We start from the raw sequence: 18997 nt of genomic DNA on the forward strand, positions 1-18997 counted from the left end.
GTATTTTTTAATTTTTCCTTTTTTTTTTTTTTTTTTTTTTTTTTTTAATTTTGTCATATTTTTTAAAGTAATTTAATTATAACATTATTATAGTAATATATATATCATAGGATTAAAAAAAAAAAGAAGAAACAAAAAACAAGGAGAAATAAAAATATAAAAACATAATAAAAAAAAAAAATAAAAAAAATAATAATAAAAGAAAAAAAAAAAGATTTTATATTATATTATATATATATATATATATTATACCCAATATATGTAATATATATATATATTTATTTATTCAGTCAAATTCTATAACTATGTATTTTATATTTTTTCATATAAATGTTATGAAAATATGAGAATGGATTACCATGATAAGTATAATTATTTCATGAATATAAAGCAACATTTTTTCTTTAAAAAAAAGTTAAAAGAATATAACATAAAATTAGGAAGTGACAATATAACAAGCAAATCTTTACAGACTGTATGCGAAAAAGAATCGAAGTTTCAAAATGAAGAAAATGAAGATAATAGTATAAATGACAATTTTGAATATGTAGATGAAAAAAAGAATATGAAATTAAATAGTAGCACCCGTATGAATAATAATAATAATAATAATAATAATAATAATAAGATGGATTATAACAACATCATTAATTGTAATGATAATAATATTTTTATTGAAGGAAGTATTACAAAACTTACTCATAATATAACGACAGATATTCAAAATATAGGTAGTAATGAAGATACCCAAGAAAATATTTTATCTTCATATGAGAGTAGTTGTACTAATGATACATATTGTAGTAGTTATGATATAAAGGATAATAATTTAAAAAATGAATATAGTGATTCATGTAGTAATAGTATATATAGTCCCAATAAAGAAGAGTATAATGATTTTATAGATAATGAGAATATGAATAATGTAATTCAAAAAAATAACAAATGTACCAATAATATAGAATATGATAATGATATAAATGAACATTTCTATGTAGAACATCATATACGAAGAAATAATGAGAATTTTGATCATATAAATTATAATGAACATGATATTAATAATATAATGAATCCAGTTAACAATATGATGAGTAAACATATGAATAATGATTTATCGATAATTAATACAGATAAAAAGAAAAAGAATGAACATATTAATAATGCAATTGAAGAATTAGATAATTTATGTTTAAGTGAAAATGATCATATTCAGAATATTGAAGCAAATAATATAAATCATAAAAAAGAAGATGGTCATGTGACAAATAAAATAAATGGTGTCCAGGCCAATAAGGGAAATAACAGTAATAATAATAATAATAAATCAAATAATAATAAAACAAGTCATAATAATAAGTCAAATAATAATAAAGATGATGGTAGTAAGAATAATAATAATAATAATAATAACAATGGTAATAATAATAATAATAGTAATAATAATAATAGTAAAAAAAATAATAACAATGACAATAATGATAACAATAATAACAACAACAATAATAACAACAATAATAACAATAATAACAATAACGGTGATAATAATAATAATGATGAAGATGATGATGATAATAATAATGGAGATAACAAAAAGAATAAGAAGGAAAAGGACAAAGGTAATCATAAAGACACATCAAATAAAAATAATAACACAGATAAAAATAATGATAGTCATATGGTTAAGTCTGATAAAAAAAAAAAAAATAGTAAAAATAATGCGAATAATAAAAATAATTCATCCATTAATAATACCATAAATATGAATGGCTCATGTATTGTAAATAATAATGCTATTAATAATAATAATAATAATAATACAAATCCAATGAATAAAAATAATGAATTATATAATAAATTGTATAATGTGAACTCTCTAAATACATATGATAATCATGAAAATATAATGAATCCTGAAGATGTTGTAAATGTAAAACATATGGACATGAAAATGGGTCCAAATTTTGGAAACATAAATAATATGAATATGATGAATAATATAAATAATGTAAATATGATAAATAATGTGAATAATATGAATAATATGAATAATATAAATTATATACCGAATATGAATAATTTAAATAATATAAATGATATGGTAGATACAAATGGGGTAGGCAATTTTTTTAATATGCCTAATAATGGTTTTATCAATATATGTAATAATAATAATACCAATAATAATAATAATAGTAATAATAATAACAATAACAATAATAACAATAATAACATTAATAACAATAATAACATTAATAATTATATGCCAAATATAAATTATGTACATAATCCTAATTACTTACCTAATGGTAATATTAATAAATTAAATATAAAACCAAATATGCATTCAAGCGAAAATGATATGATCAATAATAATTTCAATCCAAATAATGGTATGTTTACATCAAGTTATTCAGAGATAAATATGATGAGAGAACAAGACGATTTAAACAATATGAATAATGGCCTTTTTATGAATTACAATAATATGATGATGATGCAACATGGTAATAATGGTGATATATTTTTTAATGAACCTAATAAAGATAAATTATATTTAAATAATGAATCATTGAATAATTATCATGATGATAAAAATAGTAGTAATAATAATATCATATTCTTAAGTGGTACTATGAATCCAAAATTTGAAGAATCAAACATTCCACCAAAAAATAGTATACATTATGAAATATTAAATAATAAAGATATTATGAATATAGGGGAATTAAAGGCAGAAGAAAATGAACTCTTACATGGTATTCCAAGAAATGATTGGATGTATAATAATAATATAAATCATATGAATCACATGAATAATATGAATCACCTAAATAATATGAATCACCTAAATAATATGAATCATATGAATAGTATGAATCATATGAATAGTATGAATCATATAAATAGTATGAATCATATTAATAATATGAATCATATAAATAGTATAAACCACATGCATAATAACGAAGAGCAACAGAATAATTTTAAAAACCATTTTGAAAATAAAATTAATGAGGAATCAATGTCACATAAGAAAAATAAAAAAAGTGTTTGCGATATAAATAATAAAAATAATGATAATAATAATAATAACGAATATGTAGAAGATGAAAAACATATAAATCAAAATTTAGAAGATAGCTTAAATTATAATGAAGCAAGTACATTGAATTTATTAAATATTTCTTTTAACGAAATATATCGTGATAAAAAAGATTTAATCGATAAAGTTATTACCAAAAAATTTAAATATAAATTATCCAAAATTTTAAAAGATATAAACCAAGACAATATAAAATCAAAAGCAAAAAAAATAAAACGATTAATTGAAAATGAAAAAAAATGTGATAAGTATGAACAAGAAGAAGATGATGACAAAAACGTATCTTCTTTTAATACAAATAATAATCAAACAAGTGAGCCGTCGAGTAGTATAAAAGTGGAAAAAATGGATGAAGATAGCTTAAGTTGTAAATCAACTCCTTTTGATGATAATAAAAAGATAGATAAGAAAGATCATCATAGTAATAGTCAAATAAAGGACAAAAAGAAAGGTGTTGATTCTAATAACGAGACGGTAAATAATACCATAGAGGGAGCAACAAAACAAGGAAAGGATAAAGGACAAGAAGAGAAAAAGAAAAAAAATAATAAGAAAAATGAAAAAAATGAGAAGAGTGAAAAGAATGAGAAGAATGAAAAGAACGAGAAAAATGAAAAGAATGAAAAAAATCAAAAGATTGAAAAAAATCAAAAGATTGAAAAAAATCAAAAGAATGAAAAAAATCAAAAGAGTTCAATATTGAATCAAACTGTTTCGTCAAATGGTGATGCTGAACAAAATATAAATGATATAAACAAAAGTTCTATCCAAAAAAATTCATTACAATCAGATATATATGATGAATTTTCGAACCAAAAAATTAGTAGTGATGATATATGTTATATAAATGAAGATGATTTAAAATTAAATAATGAAAAGCAACAAAGTAAAAGTTCTAAAAAAAATAAGAACAATATAAATAATAAGGAAAGTTCTTCAATATTTCATGATGAAAAGAAAAAAAATCAGTTGACAGAAAATGAAGAGGATAATTTGAAAAAAGTAGATGATGATGATAATAATAATAATAATATTAAAGGGGGTGATAATGATGACTTATTACATAACAATAAAAAGGTAAGTGTATTTTATGATTTAAAAAATAATATTGAAAGAAGAAAATATGGAAAAATACAAGAAAATAATGAAATGAAAACAGATGATGATCAACATATAGCAGAAAATAGTTTATTTGATAACCATTTTGAAGATTATACATATTACACTGATTATACTGATGATCCTATTATGAGTGATGATATTAGTGATGATTATGAAGATGGTGACGATGAAGATGATGAGGATGATGATACAAATGATGATAATAAATATATTACAGGTATTAATGATAGATATAAAGAAATAAAAATTGAAGATGATGTACAAATAAGAAGAGATATATTTTTCTTTAATTTGTTAAAAATTGTAATAAAAAAGAAAACATCAGAAGATATGTTAATATATATGAATTTTTTGAGCAAAATTAAAATAGAGAAAATATTTGATAATATAATACAACTATCATGTGAAATATTTAAAACATTATTAAATTTTATAGAAATAACAAAAGATTCATCTACATATAGATTATTACTTAAAAATTTAGGTGCATGGATAGGAATTATAACTATAGGTAGAAATAAACCATTAATGTCGAAATATATGAATATTAAGCAATTGATTCTATATGCATATGATAATGGTTATTTAATAGTAACATTTCCAGCATTATGTAAAATATTAGAAAGTATAAAAAATTCCAAAATATTTAGACCACCCAATCCTTGGACTGTTAGTATATTGAATTTGTTAGGAGAATTACATGAAGCCCAATCTTTGAAAACTATTTTAATTTTTGAAATAGAAATACTGTTTAATTATTTTAAGATCAATGTATTTGATTATTATAATAAATGTAATATAATAAAATCTCGTAACTTACCTGTTAATTCTAATGATTTGTTTTTTAGAAATAGTTTTAATGAAAATGTATCAGTGAATATGAACGGTTTAAATGAAAATAACAATAATAATAGTATGATTTCAGTTAATGAAGTTACACCTACTAATTATTCAAAATCATTTAATACTAATATTATATATTCTGAAAATTTGATAAATATTAATAATGATAGAACTAACAGAGGAGGTTTAGGTTTATCTATAAATAAGGATGTAAGGTTTAACATGTTAAATAATTATAACACAACACCGGCTACTATTGCTACATCAACAACTACAAATAGTAATAATAATAATAATAATAATAATAGTACTAGTAGTAATAATAATAATAGTAATGATTTCTTAAGTTTTAAGGGTGTTAATTGTAGTTTGTTAATTAATAATAGAAAAGAAGATGAAGCAAAAGAAAGTAATAATAGGGGAGACTTAAACAACAACAATAATAATATTAATATTAATAATAATAGTAATAGTAATAGTAATGCTCATATTATGAATCATTTAAATCCAAATCTTGCTCATTTAAGTAACGGTAAAAATATTGTTAATAATGTCATATGTAATTCTTCATCAGATATGATGTTATTAAACAATAATTATAGGAATACATTCAGTATGAATAGTAATCTTAATAATGTAAATAATAAAAATTTTAAAAATATAGATGCATATAAATCTACAAATAAAAATGTTGTGAACACTAATGATGTTCATTTGAAGAGTGCTAGTGTATCGAAGAAATTAACAAATGCAAATATTATGAAGGAGAATCATTTAAATGCAATACCTAATTATTTAAGTAATGATTCTAATATTAATCATATGTATACAAAAAGTGGTAGTGTTAATAATAATTTTATTTTAAATAATAGTATGGAGATGTATCCAGTTGATAATAATATATATAATAATATGTATGGAAATAAAAATATGGATATATCTAATATGATGAATAATAATGAAAACTTTAATAAATCTAATAATAACAGTAATGAAGAATTGTGTGTAAAAGATATGAAATTCTCAAATAAAAAAAAAGATAAATTGAATGAAATTGATTTTAAAAATAATATATCAAAAAGTAGTAATAATTATAATATAAATAAGACAAAATTTTCTGTAAATAATAAAAATGAAACATCTTATAAACTTATGGATATGAAAAATGGAAAACTTGTGCATGGCAAGGAAATGATGTATTATGAAAATATAATGAAGGATTCATATGCATCATCAACACCATCAATGAATAATATAAATGTAAAAGGAAGTTATATGGATTCATCGTTATTTAAAAATATGGGAGTAAATAATAATGTAGAAAAATTAAAAATGAATGAATATAATAATAATAATAATATTAATATCGGTAGTAATAATAACCAATATAGTAATACTAAAAATAATATGATGTTACCATCATCTGTTGTTTGTTCACCATATATAGTTGGTAATAATGAAATGAGTATGAAAAATCATATGATATATCAAGAAAATGCTAATAATCAAATGAATAATAATAATAATAATAATATTAATATTAATAATATAAATATCAATATAAGTAATAATATTTGTAATAATAATTATAATAATAATAATAATAATATTAGTAGTAGTAGTAATAGTGTTGCTTTAAATGAAATTTTAAATGATGAAATATTAAATATATTAAAAAAAAATCTTATAATATCACCAAATATACAATTAATTAAGATACAACCTAAAATTAAAGCGTTAATATATTTAGCTTTTGATTCTTCCATTAAAGAAGTTATTACATCCATTGTTGATCGTTTTGTTTTAATCGGATGTATAACAACAAGAGAATTAGTAAAAAAAGATTTTGCTAATGAATCTAAAGAAACTATTATGCATAAAGTGTCTTTATTAATGGCAACTAGCATATCGTCATCACTTGTTTTAGTATCTTGTAAGAAACCACTTAAAAATATGTTAATACAAAATTTACGAAATATTATTGATCAAAATTTTCCAGAAAGAAATCCTAATTTAATTATTGTAGATGATTTTATAAAAACATTAATTAATGATAATATTAATTTATTATATTTAATTATTGAACAAGTAGCCATTGAGAAATCATCATTAGAAATAGAAGAAATTATGAAACCTATATATGCATCTAGAAAATATGCACGTCTTAATAAATTAAATATAAATGATAATACAACAAATAAATATTATAACGCTTTACCATCATTTTTAAAAGCACATAATATTACTTTAAAACATATACAGGTATATAAAAATTTCATGAACCTAAAAATTTTTAAGAAGTTACAACAGAAATTATTATCCAATAATAATAACATGGAACAGGCAAATCAAGAATATGAAAATGAAAATCCTCAAATGAATTTTCCAAATAAAAGGAATGTCGATAACAATTCTACAAATCAATTCGATCAGAAAATAGGAACAGACTTTAACGATTATAATAATATAAAAAGAGAATCCCAGATAGAATATCACAACAATAACAATATTAATAATGGTAGTAATCAAGATAATGGTTTAATAAAAATTATTAAAAGAGACGATGCTCCTAAGGATGATAATAATAATAATAATAATAACAACGAAAAAACAAACAATAAATTTATGGATGATAATAAATACTATCATTATAATAATATTATAGATAATAATGAGGATAATAATCATAATCTAGTAACGTCTCATCATAAAAATGTATCCAAAATAAATACAGTAAATAATAATGGACTGAAATTTATTCCTTGTAAAAATAATAGTATAAAAGAAAATTCGAATTTTCATATAGGTAATTATAATTATATAAATAGTAATAATAATGTTATAAATTATATGAATAATAATAATTTATATAACTCGTGTAATTTTAATTATATGTATAATAATAAAAACTCTTTTAATATTAACTACAATAAATCTGATACTAATTTTAATACGAATAGGTATGTGAACGTAGATAATGTGAACACTGGTAATAATATGCGCATGTATTATAACTCTTCCAGAAATATGGTTGATACACAGGTAGGCAATATACAAATGGTTCAGAATAACACCAGCACTAGTGGTAATATGGATATTGGTATATATGATCACAGTCATGATAAAAATAATGGTAACATGTGTAATATGAAACATATCAGTAATATCAACAATGTTAACAGTATTAATAATAGGCATAAGAAAAGTGAATATGAGATGAATATTGATAGTGGCAGTAACAGTAATATACAACTGGTGGGTAACACAAATCATATAGAGGATAAAACCTTTAGAGGATTAACGGAACACAATGATAACGACTCAAGTTTTAATAGCAGTGGTGTATTCAACAACAATGTGTATAATAATATGAATGGTTATATTCCAAATATGAATTATATGAATAACAAGGATGTTTTAAATAACCAAGGAAATATTATGAACAATGAGCAATATATGATGATTTTAAATAATACAATTATGAAAAAAGGTATAATTAAAAATAATATATTTAATGAACTGAATAATCATTATATAGGTACAAGTAACAATATAATGAATCCAAATGATCTGAACAAAATGAATGCAATATACAAAAATATGATCAGCAATAATGAAAATATATTAAATAATAATATAATAGAAAAATGTGTTATGAATAATGAAATGTGTAATGGTACTATTACAACAAATGGTAATAATACAAATAATATTATTAATACAAATAATATTAACAATATTGATAATAATAAATTGATGAATAAAGATAGTATGATACAATTAGAAATTGAAAGTAATAAAAATATAAAGAATAATGATAATATCAATCTAAATAAACGTTCAATAGATGATAATCAAAAATTGATACATAAGAACTCAAAAACAAATACTGTTAATTCCATTCATGGAAACAATATAGAATGTAATGAAAATAATAATATGTACCTTAAGAAAATAAAGAATATTGATTTATCATGTAAGAAAAAATTTTCATTTTTTATATCTGAGATATTTTTAAAAGAAAATATAAAGAAAATAAATGTAAAGGAAATTATATCACTTTTTGAATTTTGTATGTTATGTATTAAAGAATATATTAAATATATAATGACATACGTTCCACTTATTCCAACAAAAAATACATTTAATGATTATTGTAAGATAAAAACATCATTTTTTAAAATGGAAAGAACTAGAAGTACAGATGAACCTTCTCTCTTGTTATTATCATGTTTATCATCTAATCATGATATTTTTATTCTTTGTAAAATTATTGTATATGTATGTGAAAACTGTACAAATAAAAATGAAGTATATAAAATTATAGGAACGAAACTATACAAATATATACAAGAAACTATTAAAGAAGAAAATAGTGTTATTTATTCAAATAAAATTAATGATATAATAATAACAAGCAATGAAAATATAAATGATGAGGAAAATATAAATACAAATGAAAAAAATAATATTATGGATGATAAAAAAAATGTGAGTTCTTCTACATATTGCTTTAATAATAAAAAAAAATATATATGTTCCATATCGATGGACAATGAAGAATATAATATAAATAAAAAAAAAAATTTATATTCAACTTGTTCTGTTATTAATGAATTTAATGTTTTATTAGAATTACAATTATGTATATTAGATATGTTATGTAAAAAAAACAAAATATTAAAAAAATTGATAACATCCTATATATTAAGTTCCCCGAGTAATAATGTAAGTCATATTTCTTTGTTCATACGTTATGATATTGTTCATTATACTAATTTGGATAAAAGTATGTCGAAATATTTAAAGAATACAACTCATATTAATATTATCCAATTTTGTACAGAATTAATTTATAATTTAATCATTCAAAAGAAATATTTAAAATGTGAACATTTAAAAAAATCAATTAAAAAAATAGTTAAAATTGATAAAATTTTATCAAATGATAATAAATATATTCATATTCCACATGCAGAAAAAATGCAATTAAAAAATGTACAAGATAGATTGATACAAATGATTAAGGAAATTAAAAGAGAAAGAAAATATTCAAAAAGGAAGAGACACGAACAAGATCTGGAAGAAGAGAAGAGTGAACAGCTTCAAAAGGCTCAACAGGATTTAACACTACAAAATAAAGAAAAGGATAAAAAATCTGAGAAGGAAGAAATAAAATTGTTAAGAACATTGACTGAATATATATACATTACAAAAGAACACAAAAAAAAACATAATACTAACAGTATTAATAATATGAATAATATGAATAATATTGATAATAATAAGTGTGATCGTGACAGTGGAACCAATAAAATAATACATAATGATGAAGTTAAAAAAGATAACAAAAATGAAAAAGAAGTAGATCAACAAAATAAATTGAATAATAATCAAAATTCAAAGGAACATTATTTGTTAAGCAAACTAAAAATTGAATATGATAATAATAATGTAGATGAAAATACAATGTTCTTATTGGAAAAATTAAGTTATGAAAATAAAAACGTAAGTTCAGAAGAAATTATAGAAAAGGATGCTGTAAAAAAAAATAATCATCCAAAAAATGTTCACATAGAAAATCAAAATAAAATCATATCAAAAGATAAAATAGATACCATAATATGTCCTAATGTAAATGATAATATTAATAACAAATATATAACAAATGTAGAAAAGGATAATGTAAATATTATGAATAAAAAAGAAGATTTAAATAATTTAAGTGATAATTCTATATCATCTTATAATTCTTTAACATCAACTTCACAGGATAATAGTGTAGATACGGAATCATCTCTTTCTTCCAAATCATTTTCTACATCTGATGATGAAGATGAACATTCGAATGTTTCATCTTATTATTTTTCAGATTGTTCATCTACAGCATCAGATACGTCTGTAATAAGTACCTTTTCATTATCGTATTATAATTTTGATGAGAACATTTCTAAAGAAAATAATTTTAATACATCCAACGAGAAAAATAATGAAGATAATGGTAATAATAATAATGATAGTAATAGTAATAATAATAAAAATGATGAACTTAATAAATATGATGATAATTCCAATAAAATTTTAAATGATAGAGATATCCACACTAATAAAAAATATTTAAACAAAAAATCTTTTTATTTATATGATGTATTTAATATAGAACCAATAAAATATAAATATTTGCCCGCACCCCCTATAATAAATGAAGAGAAAGGAGTAATTATTGCATGCCTTTTTGCTGAGTGGTATTTTATTTATAAAAATTACTTAAATATTTTAAAGATGAGTATATCGAATGATATGCAAGATGTAGTAAATCAACAACACAAAGTAAAATGTATAAATTTTTTTCAAAAATTATCAAAGAATGGCTTTTTAAATATGGATGAAGAAACTGACCAATTCCTGTATCATTCGATTAATATTTCTGTTAATATAGCTTTATACAATTTAGAAAAGGATAATATGTTACAAGAGGAATTATTCGAAAGAATTCAAAATAAAGAAAATAGTAAAAATGAACTAATAGATGGTGATAAGAAAGAGAAAAATGACGTAAAAAATGTAGATACTCTTTATAATAATGAAAAAAAAGATATGAATAAAGAAAAACAAAGTGATTATGATGCAAAGGTAAAAATTATTGATTTACCTAAGAATGAAATAAATAAAAATGATGAACAGAATTTAAAAGAATGTCCAAGTGTAAGTGAATTACTAAATTATAATTATATAGATTCATGGACAAAGATGATTATTACAATGCTGAAATTAGTTGATGTTGAAAAAATATCACCAATTTTTATATTACAAAAAGTTTTAAATCTTATATGTAGAGTAATACATAAAAAATATGAAAGTGAAAAGAAACATTTTAATCAGAGACCATATTTTCGATTATTACATTGTTTATTAATTGATATTAATGAGCAATGTATATATTCAAATGATTTATTGATATATTTAAATTGTTTTTCTGAAATATTTCTTTTATTATCACCTTTAAGAATTCCTGCTTTTTGTTTTTCATGGGTTGAACTTATATCATCAAAATATTTTATGCCCAAATTTTTGTCAAATATATGTGGATGGGATAATTATAAAAAATTATTAATTCATCTTTTTACCTTTTTAAAATGTTTTTTAAAAAAAATACAAGTATCTAAAGCAATTGAATCATTATATATAGGAACATTGAGAATACTTTTAATATTATTACATGATTTTCCAGAATTTCTAGCTAGTTATTATGTTACTTTATGTAGTATATTTCCAATCAATTTTATTCAATTAAGAAATCTTGTACTTTCTGCATTTCCAAGAAATATAAAATTACCTGACCCATTCATGTCAGATGTCAAAATTGATTTATTACCAGAAATTAAAATAGTACCAAAAATTTTAACAAATATAAGTTTCTTACTTTTTAAAAATCGTTTGAAATTTTTATTAGATGAATATTTTCACAAAAAGGATTATAACTTATTGTTTAAAATAAAAGATAAATTATTACTTCCTAAAAATAAAATATATCAGTCATTTATTAAATATGATATGGATATTATAAATTCATTAACTTTATATGTAGGAACATATATATGCAAAGCTAAAGTTAATAACCTTTTTAAATTTAATAATAATTGTGACCCCATAAACTTGACCAAATATTCAGATGATTCAATTGATGATAAAACACCCATATTGCAAGAACTCATTTTAGAAAATGAACAAGAAAATGTAAACAAAGGGGGAAAAAAAAAAAAAAAAAAATATAATACTAGCATAACTTCAAAGAAAGAACAAAGTAAATTAAAAAATGAAAAAAATAATTTATCTAAAAAATATGTTGAACTTATGAAAGATGAATATAATGAATCTAATCAAATTAATGAGGAAGAACCTAAAACATCAACAAAATTGAATAATAGTACTATAAATGTATCTACCGAAAATATAAAGAAAAAGAACAAATCTGTTATAGTTGTTAAAAATAATTTATCATATACACTTTTTTTATTTTTATCAAAAGAATTAGATATGGAAGGAAGATATTTATTATTATCAAACATTGTTAACCATATAAGATATCCAAATTCACATACACATTATTTTTCATGCCTCATATTATTTATTTTCTCTCAATCTAATGATATAATAATACAAGAGCAAATTATTAGGGTCTTATTAGAACGTATATTGGCACATAGGCCACACCCTTGGGGATTATTGATAACCTTTATAGAACTTATAAAAAATGCAAAGTAAGAATTCAAATATTTAAAATGCAAAAATATATATATATATATATATATATATATATATATTATGTATCGTGATGTATCCATTAATCTTATATACATTATATATTCCCCTTTGAAAATATATATAATATATAAATATATTAATATTTTTTATTATTTATTATTTATTTTTTTTTTTTCTTATCCTTATAGATTTAACTTTTGGGAATGTCCTTTTGTACATGAAGCAGCGGAAATAAAAAAACTTTTTCAATCAGTTGCTCAAGCATGCCTAGGGCGAGTTTAATATATATATATATATTTATATTTATTTGTTTATTCATTATTAATTTTTTTTTTTTTTTTTTTAGATATATTTGTAATTTGTATTTTTAGTATATCTTTTAAATTAATGTATCTTTATTAATATTTTATTTTTTATTTTTCATTTTATTTTCGTGTTATCCTTTCCTAATTAAATATTTAACTTATTGAACTTTTTTTTTTTTTTTTTTTTGTGTTGATACAAAATATATATTAATATATCACCAAAAAAAAAAAAAAAATAATAAAATAATAATAATAAAATATAAATTCAAAAACATAAAATATTTTTATATTTTATAATAAAACAAAAAATTATCATATTAATGGAATTACGTATGTTTTATATAGATGTGTGTATTTTTTTTGTTTAATAATTTTGTATTTTGTATTTTGTTTATTTCAAAGTTGAATACATATAAATATATATATCATATAATAAATTTTTTTTTTTTTTTTTTTTGTCCCTTGAAAGCTCAATTTTTTCTTACAATTTTTAGGAAAAATAATACACATTTAAATAATAATTTTTAACCTAAAATTTTTGATTTCCATTATGTTAAAATAAAATTCTTCATCTCATTATATATGTTAAAACAATATTTTATTTGTATAACAAAAAATTATAAAATAAATTATATATATTTTACATATATATATATTTTTATATTTAAAAATATATATATTTATTTCAATAATGCATAAATAAAAAAAAAAAAAAAAAAAAAATGTAGACAAATAAAATATTTAATTAATAAGTATACCATTATATATCTCTTCCAACAGTAGTACCATTTCTTTTCTTTTTCTTTTTTTTTAATTTTTTTGTACATTATTAATATACAAATTAATATTTTTTGTTGTTTTAAAAATACTTATAATTTATGTTAATTTTGTTATAATTATCTTTTAATTTTGCATTCTTTATCTATTTTTCATTTTTATTTTACTTTATTTATTTATTTATTTATTTATTTTTGTATGTATTATAAATAATATTAGGTGGTGACTACAAAAATGTATTTGTGTTTCATATAAAAGCAAATTTATTTAAAAATTTAAAAAGAAAATAAAAATGTTAAAACATATAGTTGTGAATAAATATAAATGTATACAAGTGCATATTATTTCACACATAATAATTATATACCTTCATACATATATATATATATATATATATAATATGCGATACTTTTGAATTGTTATTTATCCATGGATATTTATATAACTATATGTTTTAACCATTCTGATTATATACATTGTATATAATATTTTGTCTTTTCTTTTTGTCTTTATGCACATATATATATATATATATATATATATATATATATATATATATATATATTATAACAGTTGTAAAAATCGATAAGTTATATATAGTTATTTTATATGTATATTTTTTCTTTTTGTATTCATTTTACGTCTTTAATTTTTACTTTTTACTTTTCTGAGAAATGTCTAAAGAAATGAAAAACCTTGAAGATAACCAAAAAGAGGTGAAAATTAATTCAGAAATTCAAGAAAGAAAAGAAGAAGAAAATAAAAACATAGATGAAATAAAAAATGTACCAGTAATAATTAATAGTAATAAGATTAATAAAAAAGATAACAACTATATAAAAAAGAAGAATTCAAAAAAAACAAAAAATAATTTTATCCATATAAAAAATAAAAATGTGGAAGATTTCTATTCTTATCAAAATAAATCGAAATATAAAATTTTAAATTATATTAATAATTTTAAATACAATTTTTCAATAAAAAGATATTTTAAAATTCTAGTTAATGTTTCTCTTTTAAATTATTTACCTCTTCATTTACGTAATATATCAAATAAAGTATATATATTTGGTTTATGTTTAAACTTAAAAAATCCTGATGAAATGAAAATTTTCCTCATTCTGTGTAAATCAAAAATATTATTTACTTATAGATCTAATTTTTTAATAAGAATTAATGACAATAATCTATACAGAAGTAATAATAGTATGTTACATGATAATCATGATTCACAAGGTAATACATTAACTTATGATAATACTACATATAATAATAGTAATATAACCATTAATAATAATAATAGTAATGTAACCATTAATAATAATAGTAATGTAACCATTAATAATAATAATAATAGTAATATATCTATTAATAATAATAATAGTAATATATCTATTAATAATAATAATAGTAATATATCTATTAATAATAATAATAGTAATGTATCTATTAATAATAATATTAGTACCTCTTCAAATACTACTAACAGTAGTGATAACTCACTACCCATTTTATGCCAACAATATGAACATATGGAAGAACAAGAGTATTTAATATATATATCAAAAAAAAAAAAAAAAAAAAAATTAAAGAAAAAAAAAAAATATTATAAGCAAAGGATTATAAACTTCACAGATATACCAGAATATTTTCTAAAAAAAATTTACATTGATGACAAAGAATGTTTTTATATAAATTTGAAAAAATTATCAAAAGGAGACAACGATACAACATATACTTATCAAAAAAAACATTCACAAGAAATCAAAGAAAATTATTCTTTCAAAAATGATATAAAAAAAAAAAGTAAGGATGAGATATATGGAGACACGTGTACTTATACAACTAGCGAAAGTAATAAAACCATTTTATACTTTGACAATTCTCAAAAAAGTAATTCGGTTGATAATAAAGAAATGAAAAACAAAAATATATCTAAGGATGATATGTACAATTATAGAGAAGAAAAGAAGAAAATCATAAAAAATAAACCTGAAAATAATACATATGATGATAATGTGGAATATTTAAATAACTCTGATAATGATAGGAACGATCCAAATGAAGAAATGAAAAAAAAAAAAAAAAAAAAAATTAATTTTAATAATAATAATATAGAAAGTGAGGCAACTATAAAAAATATCAATATTATTAAGACCAAAAAGAATAGTTTAAAAATATTACATTCTCGTAGTAAGAAACATTCAGTTTTAAAAATCAAAAAAAAAAAAAATAATAAGATAATTAAGAATAATAATATTAATATTAAGCAATATTTAAAATATGTAAATCAAAATATAACAAATTCAAATGTTTATGAAAAAGATAAGAAATATATATGTATGAGTGATAATGGTTGGGGATGTATGATAAGAGTAATACAAATGGTTTTAGCAAACATATTAATACATTTTAATATATCTAAAAGGTATGTTTATTTTCATAATGTAAATGATTATATATTGTATAAAAATTATCTTAACAAATTAACATGTACAAATAAGGAAGATAAAACAATACAAATAGAAGAAACAAAAATAAAGCAAGATAAAGAAATGTCCATTTCTTTAAATAATAAAAATAAGGATATTACAAAAGAAGTGGAAAAACATAACAAGGATAATCAATCTAACTCGAATGAATGTAATTTAAATAAAAGCACTTCACATAATAATAAGGAATCTGACGATTTAACGATTCACACACAATCAAATATGATTAATAGTAATAATAATAATAATAATAATATTAATATTAATAGTAGTAGTACAATTAGTAATAGTAACAACTTTTTTGTACCTGATTTTTTTAAACAAGCATATTACAAGTCAAGTATCAAAACAGATGATTTACAAAGTGAGAAACAAATTACTTTAAATGATACTAATATAAATGAAAGTCAAGGAAGTGATATATATAACATAGATAATGTACAAAATATTGCAAATAAATATAATTCTTTTGGTCTTCATCATGGTGAATATTATAATAATTTCCTTTTAAATAATAATAATAATAATAATGAATCGAACACAGAAAATATGCATATAAATAATTCATTGATTTATTCTATACTATCAGAATTTAGAGATTTAGAACAAGCAAAGTATTCCATACAAAATATTATTTATGAAATGATAAAATATAAAAAAATAGATGAGAAGCAAATAGAACATTTTGTTCATGATTGGCTTGGTCCAACAAGTAGTGCAATTATAATTACCAATTTAATTAATAAAAAAAAAGTTCGATTTGTAAAAAAAAATAAAATAAAAAATAATATCAGAGGAACTAATATTCATATGGATAAAAATATATGTATAGAAAAAGTAGAAAAAGAATTAACAAATAAAACAAATGATAGTAACCAAATATATAAATTATTAAATCAGAAGAAAAATATAAATATATCTAAATCTGATGATAACATAAAAAATGACAATAAAAAATATAATAAATTATCTATTTTAAAAGAAAGAAAAAAAAAAAAATATACATTTTTCTCTGTAGCATTTGAAACAGGTGTTATATATAACAATAAAGTTTTAAAATTTTTCCAGATAAAACAAGATATATTTATAATCATATGGATATGTTTAAAATTAGGTATAGATTCATTAAACGTTTCTAAATATAAAAAATCACTACTTTCTTGTTTTCTTTTAAAGCAGTTTCAAGGCATTAGTAGTGGAAATACTAATACGAGTGCTCATTATTTTTATTCAGCAAATGATAATGGTCTTTTTTATTTAGATCCACATATAAAATGTCAGAATGCTTTTACTGATTTTAATAGAAATATAAGTTCCGAATTTTTTATGCACAAAGTAAAATTTTTACCTTGGGAATATTTAAATTCTTCATTGTCACTCATTTTTGTAGTAAAAGTAAGTATATATAAAATATATATATATAAAATATATATATAAAATATATATATATATATATATATATATATTGATTATTTTATTATGTATTTTTTCTTCTTTTATTTTAATTGTAGTCAAAGGATGATTATTTCAACCTAATTCAGAATTTAAAATTAATCGATTCAAGTTTATTTGAAATATATCATGAGGAACCCCAATATGTTTATAAAAATGGTAAGATAAATATAAAAAGTTTGTAAGAATTTTTCTTCAATTTTTATAATGTCAGTATAATATATTATTTATTTTATTTTAATATTTAATTTTTTTTTTTCTCTCTTTTTTAATATATTCTTGTAGAACTAAATTATGACACGGATGATTCAGGATTAGTTGTGTTATAAATTTTTAATTATTATGTTAATATTTTTCATTAATTCAATATGAATATTCAAAATACTATTTTTCAAACCATCATTCAGTGAATATATTATATATATATATATATATATTTATTTATTTATTTAATTTGTTTTGTCTATATATTTAAAACACCATAATTTGTTAAATGAATAATATATATATATATATATACATCTTTTTTTTTTTTTTTTATATTATATTAATAAAATAATTTCGAGGTAATATTCACCCCGCAAAATTTTTTGATTTTATGACAAAATAATTTTTTAAAGTATAATAAAATAAAT

At 19.6% G+C, this 18997-nt stretch overlaps 2 protein-coding genes across 2 annotated transcripts; both read left to right on the forward strand.

The window, feature by feature from the left end:
* Positions 1 to 343: 343 nt before the first annotated feature.
* On the forward strand, positions 344 to 13618 carry PADL01_1416900 (NOT family protein, putative; the record flags this gene model as incomplete). Its single annotated transcript, XM_028684452.1, has 2 exons — positions 344 to 13332; positions 13525 to 13618. 2 exons carry the CDS (start codon positions 344 to 346, stop codon positions 13616 to 13618), a joined length of 13083 nt encoding a protein of 4360 aa, XP_028540528.1.
* Positions 13619 to 15092: 1474 nt separating this feature from the next.
* On the forward strand, positions 15093 to 18691 carry PADL01_1417000 (cysteine protease ATG4, putative; the record flags this gene model as incomplete). The annotated part of the gene is made up of 3 exons (XM_028684453.1): positions 15093 to 18305; positions 18422 to 18521; positions 18648 to 18691. 3 exons carry the CDS (start codon positions 15093 to 15095, stop codon positions 18689 to 18691), a joined length of 3357 nt encoding a protein of 1118 aa, XP_028540529.1.
* Between the last annotated feature and the right edge of the window lie 306 nt (positions 18692 to 18997).

Source organism: Plasmodium sp. gorilla clade G2 (assembly GCF_900097015.1).
Source record: "Plasmodium sp. gorilla clade G2 genome assembly, chromosome: 14".
In the NCBI taxonomy this organism is placed as follows: domain Eukaryota; phylum Apicomplexa; class Aconoidasida; order Haemosporida; family Plasmodiidae; genus Plasmodium; species Plasmodium adleri (nom. inval.).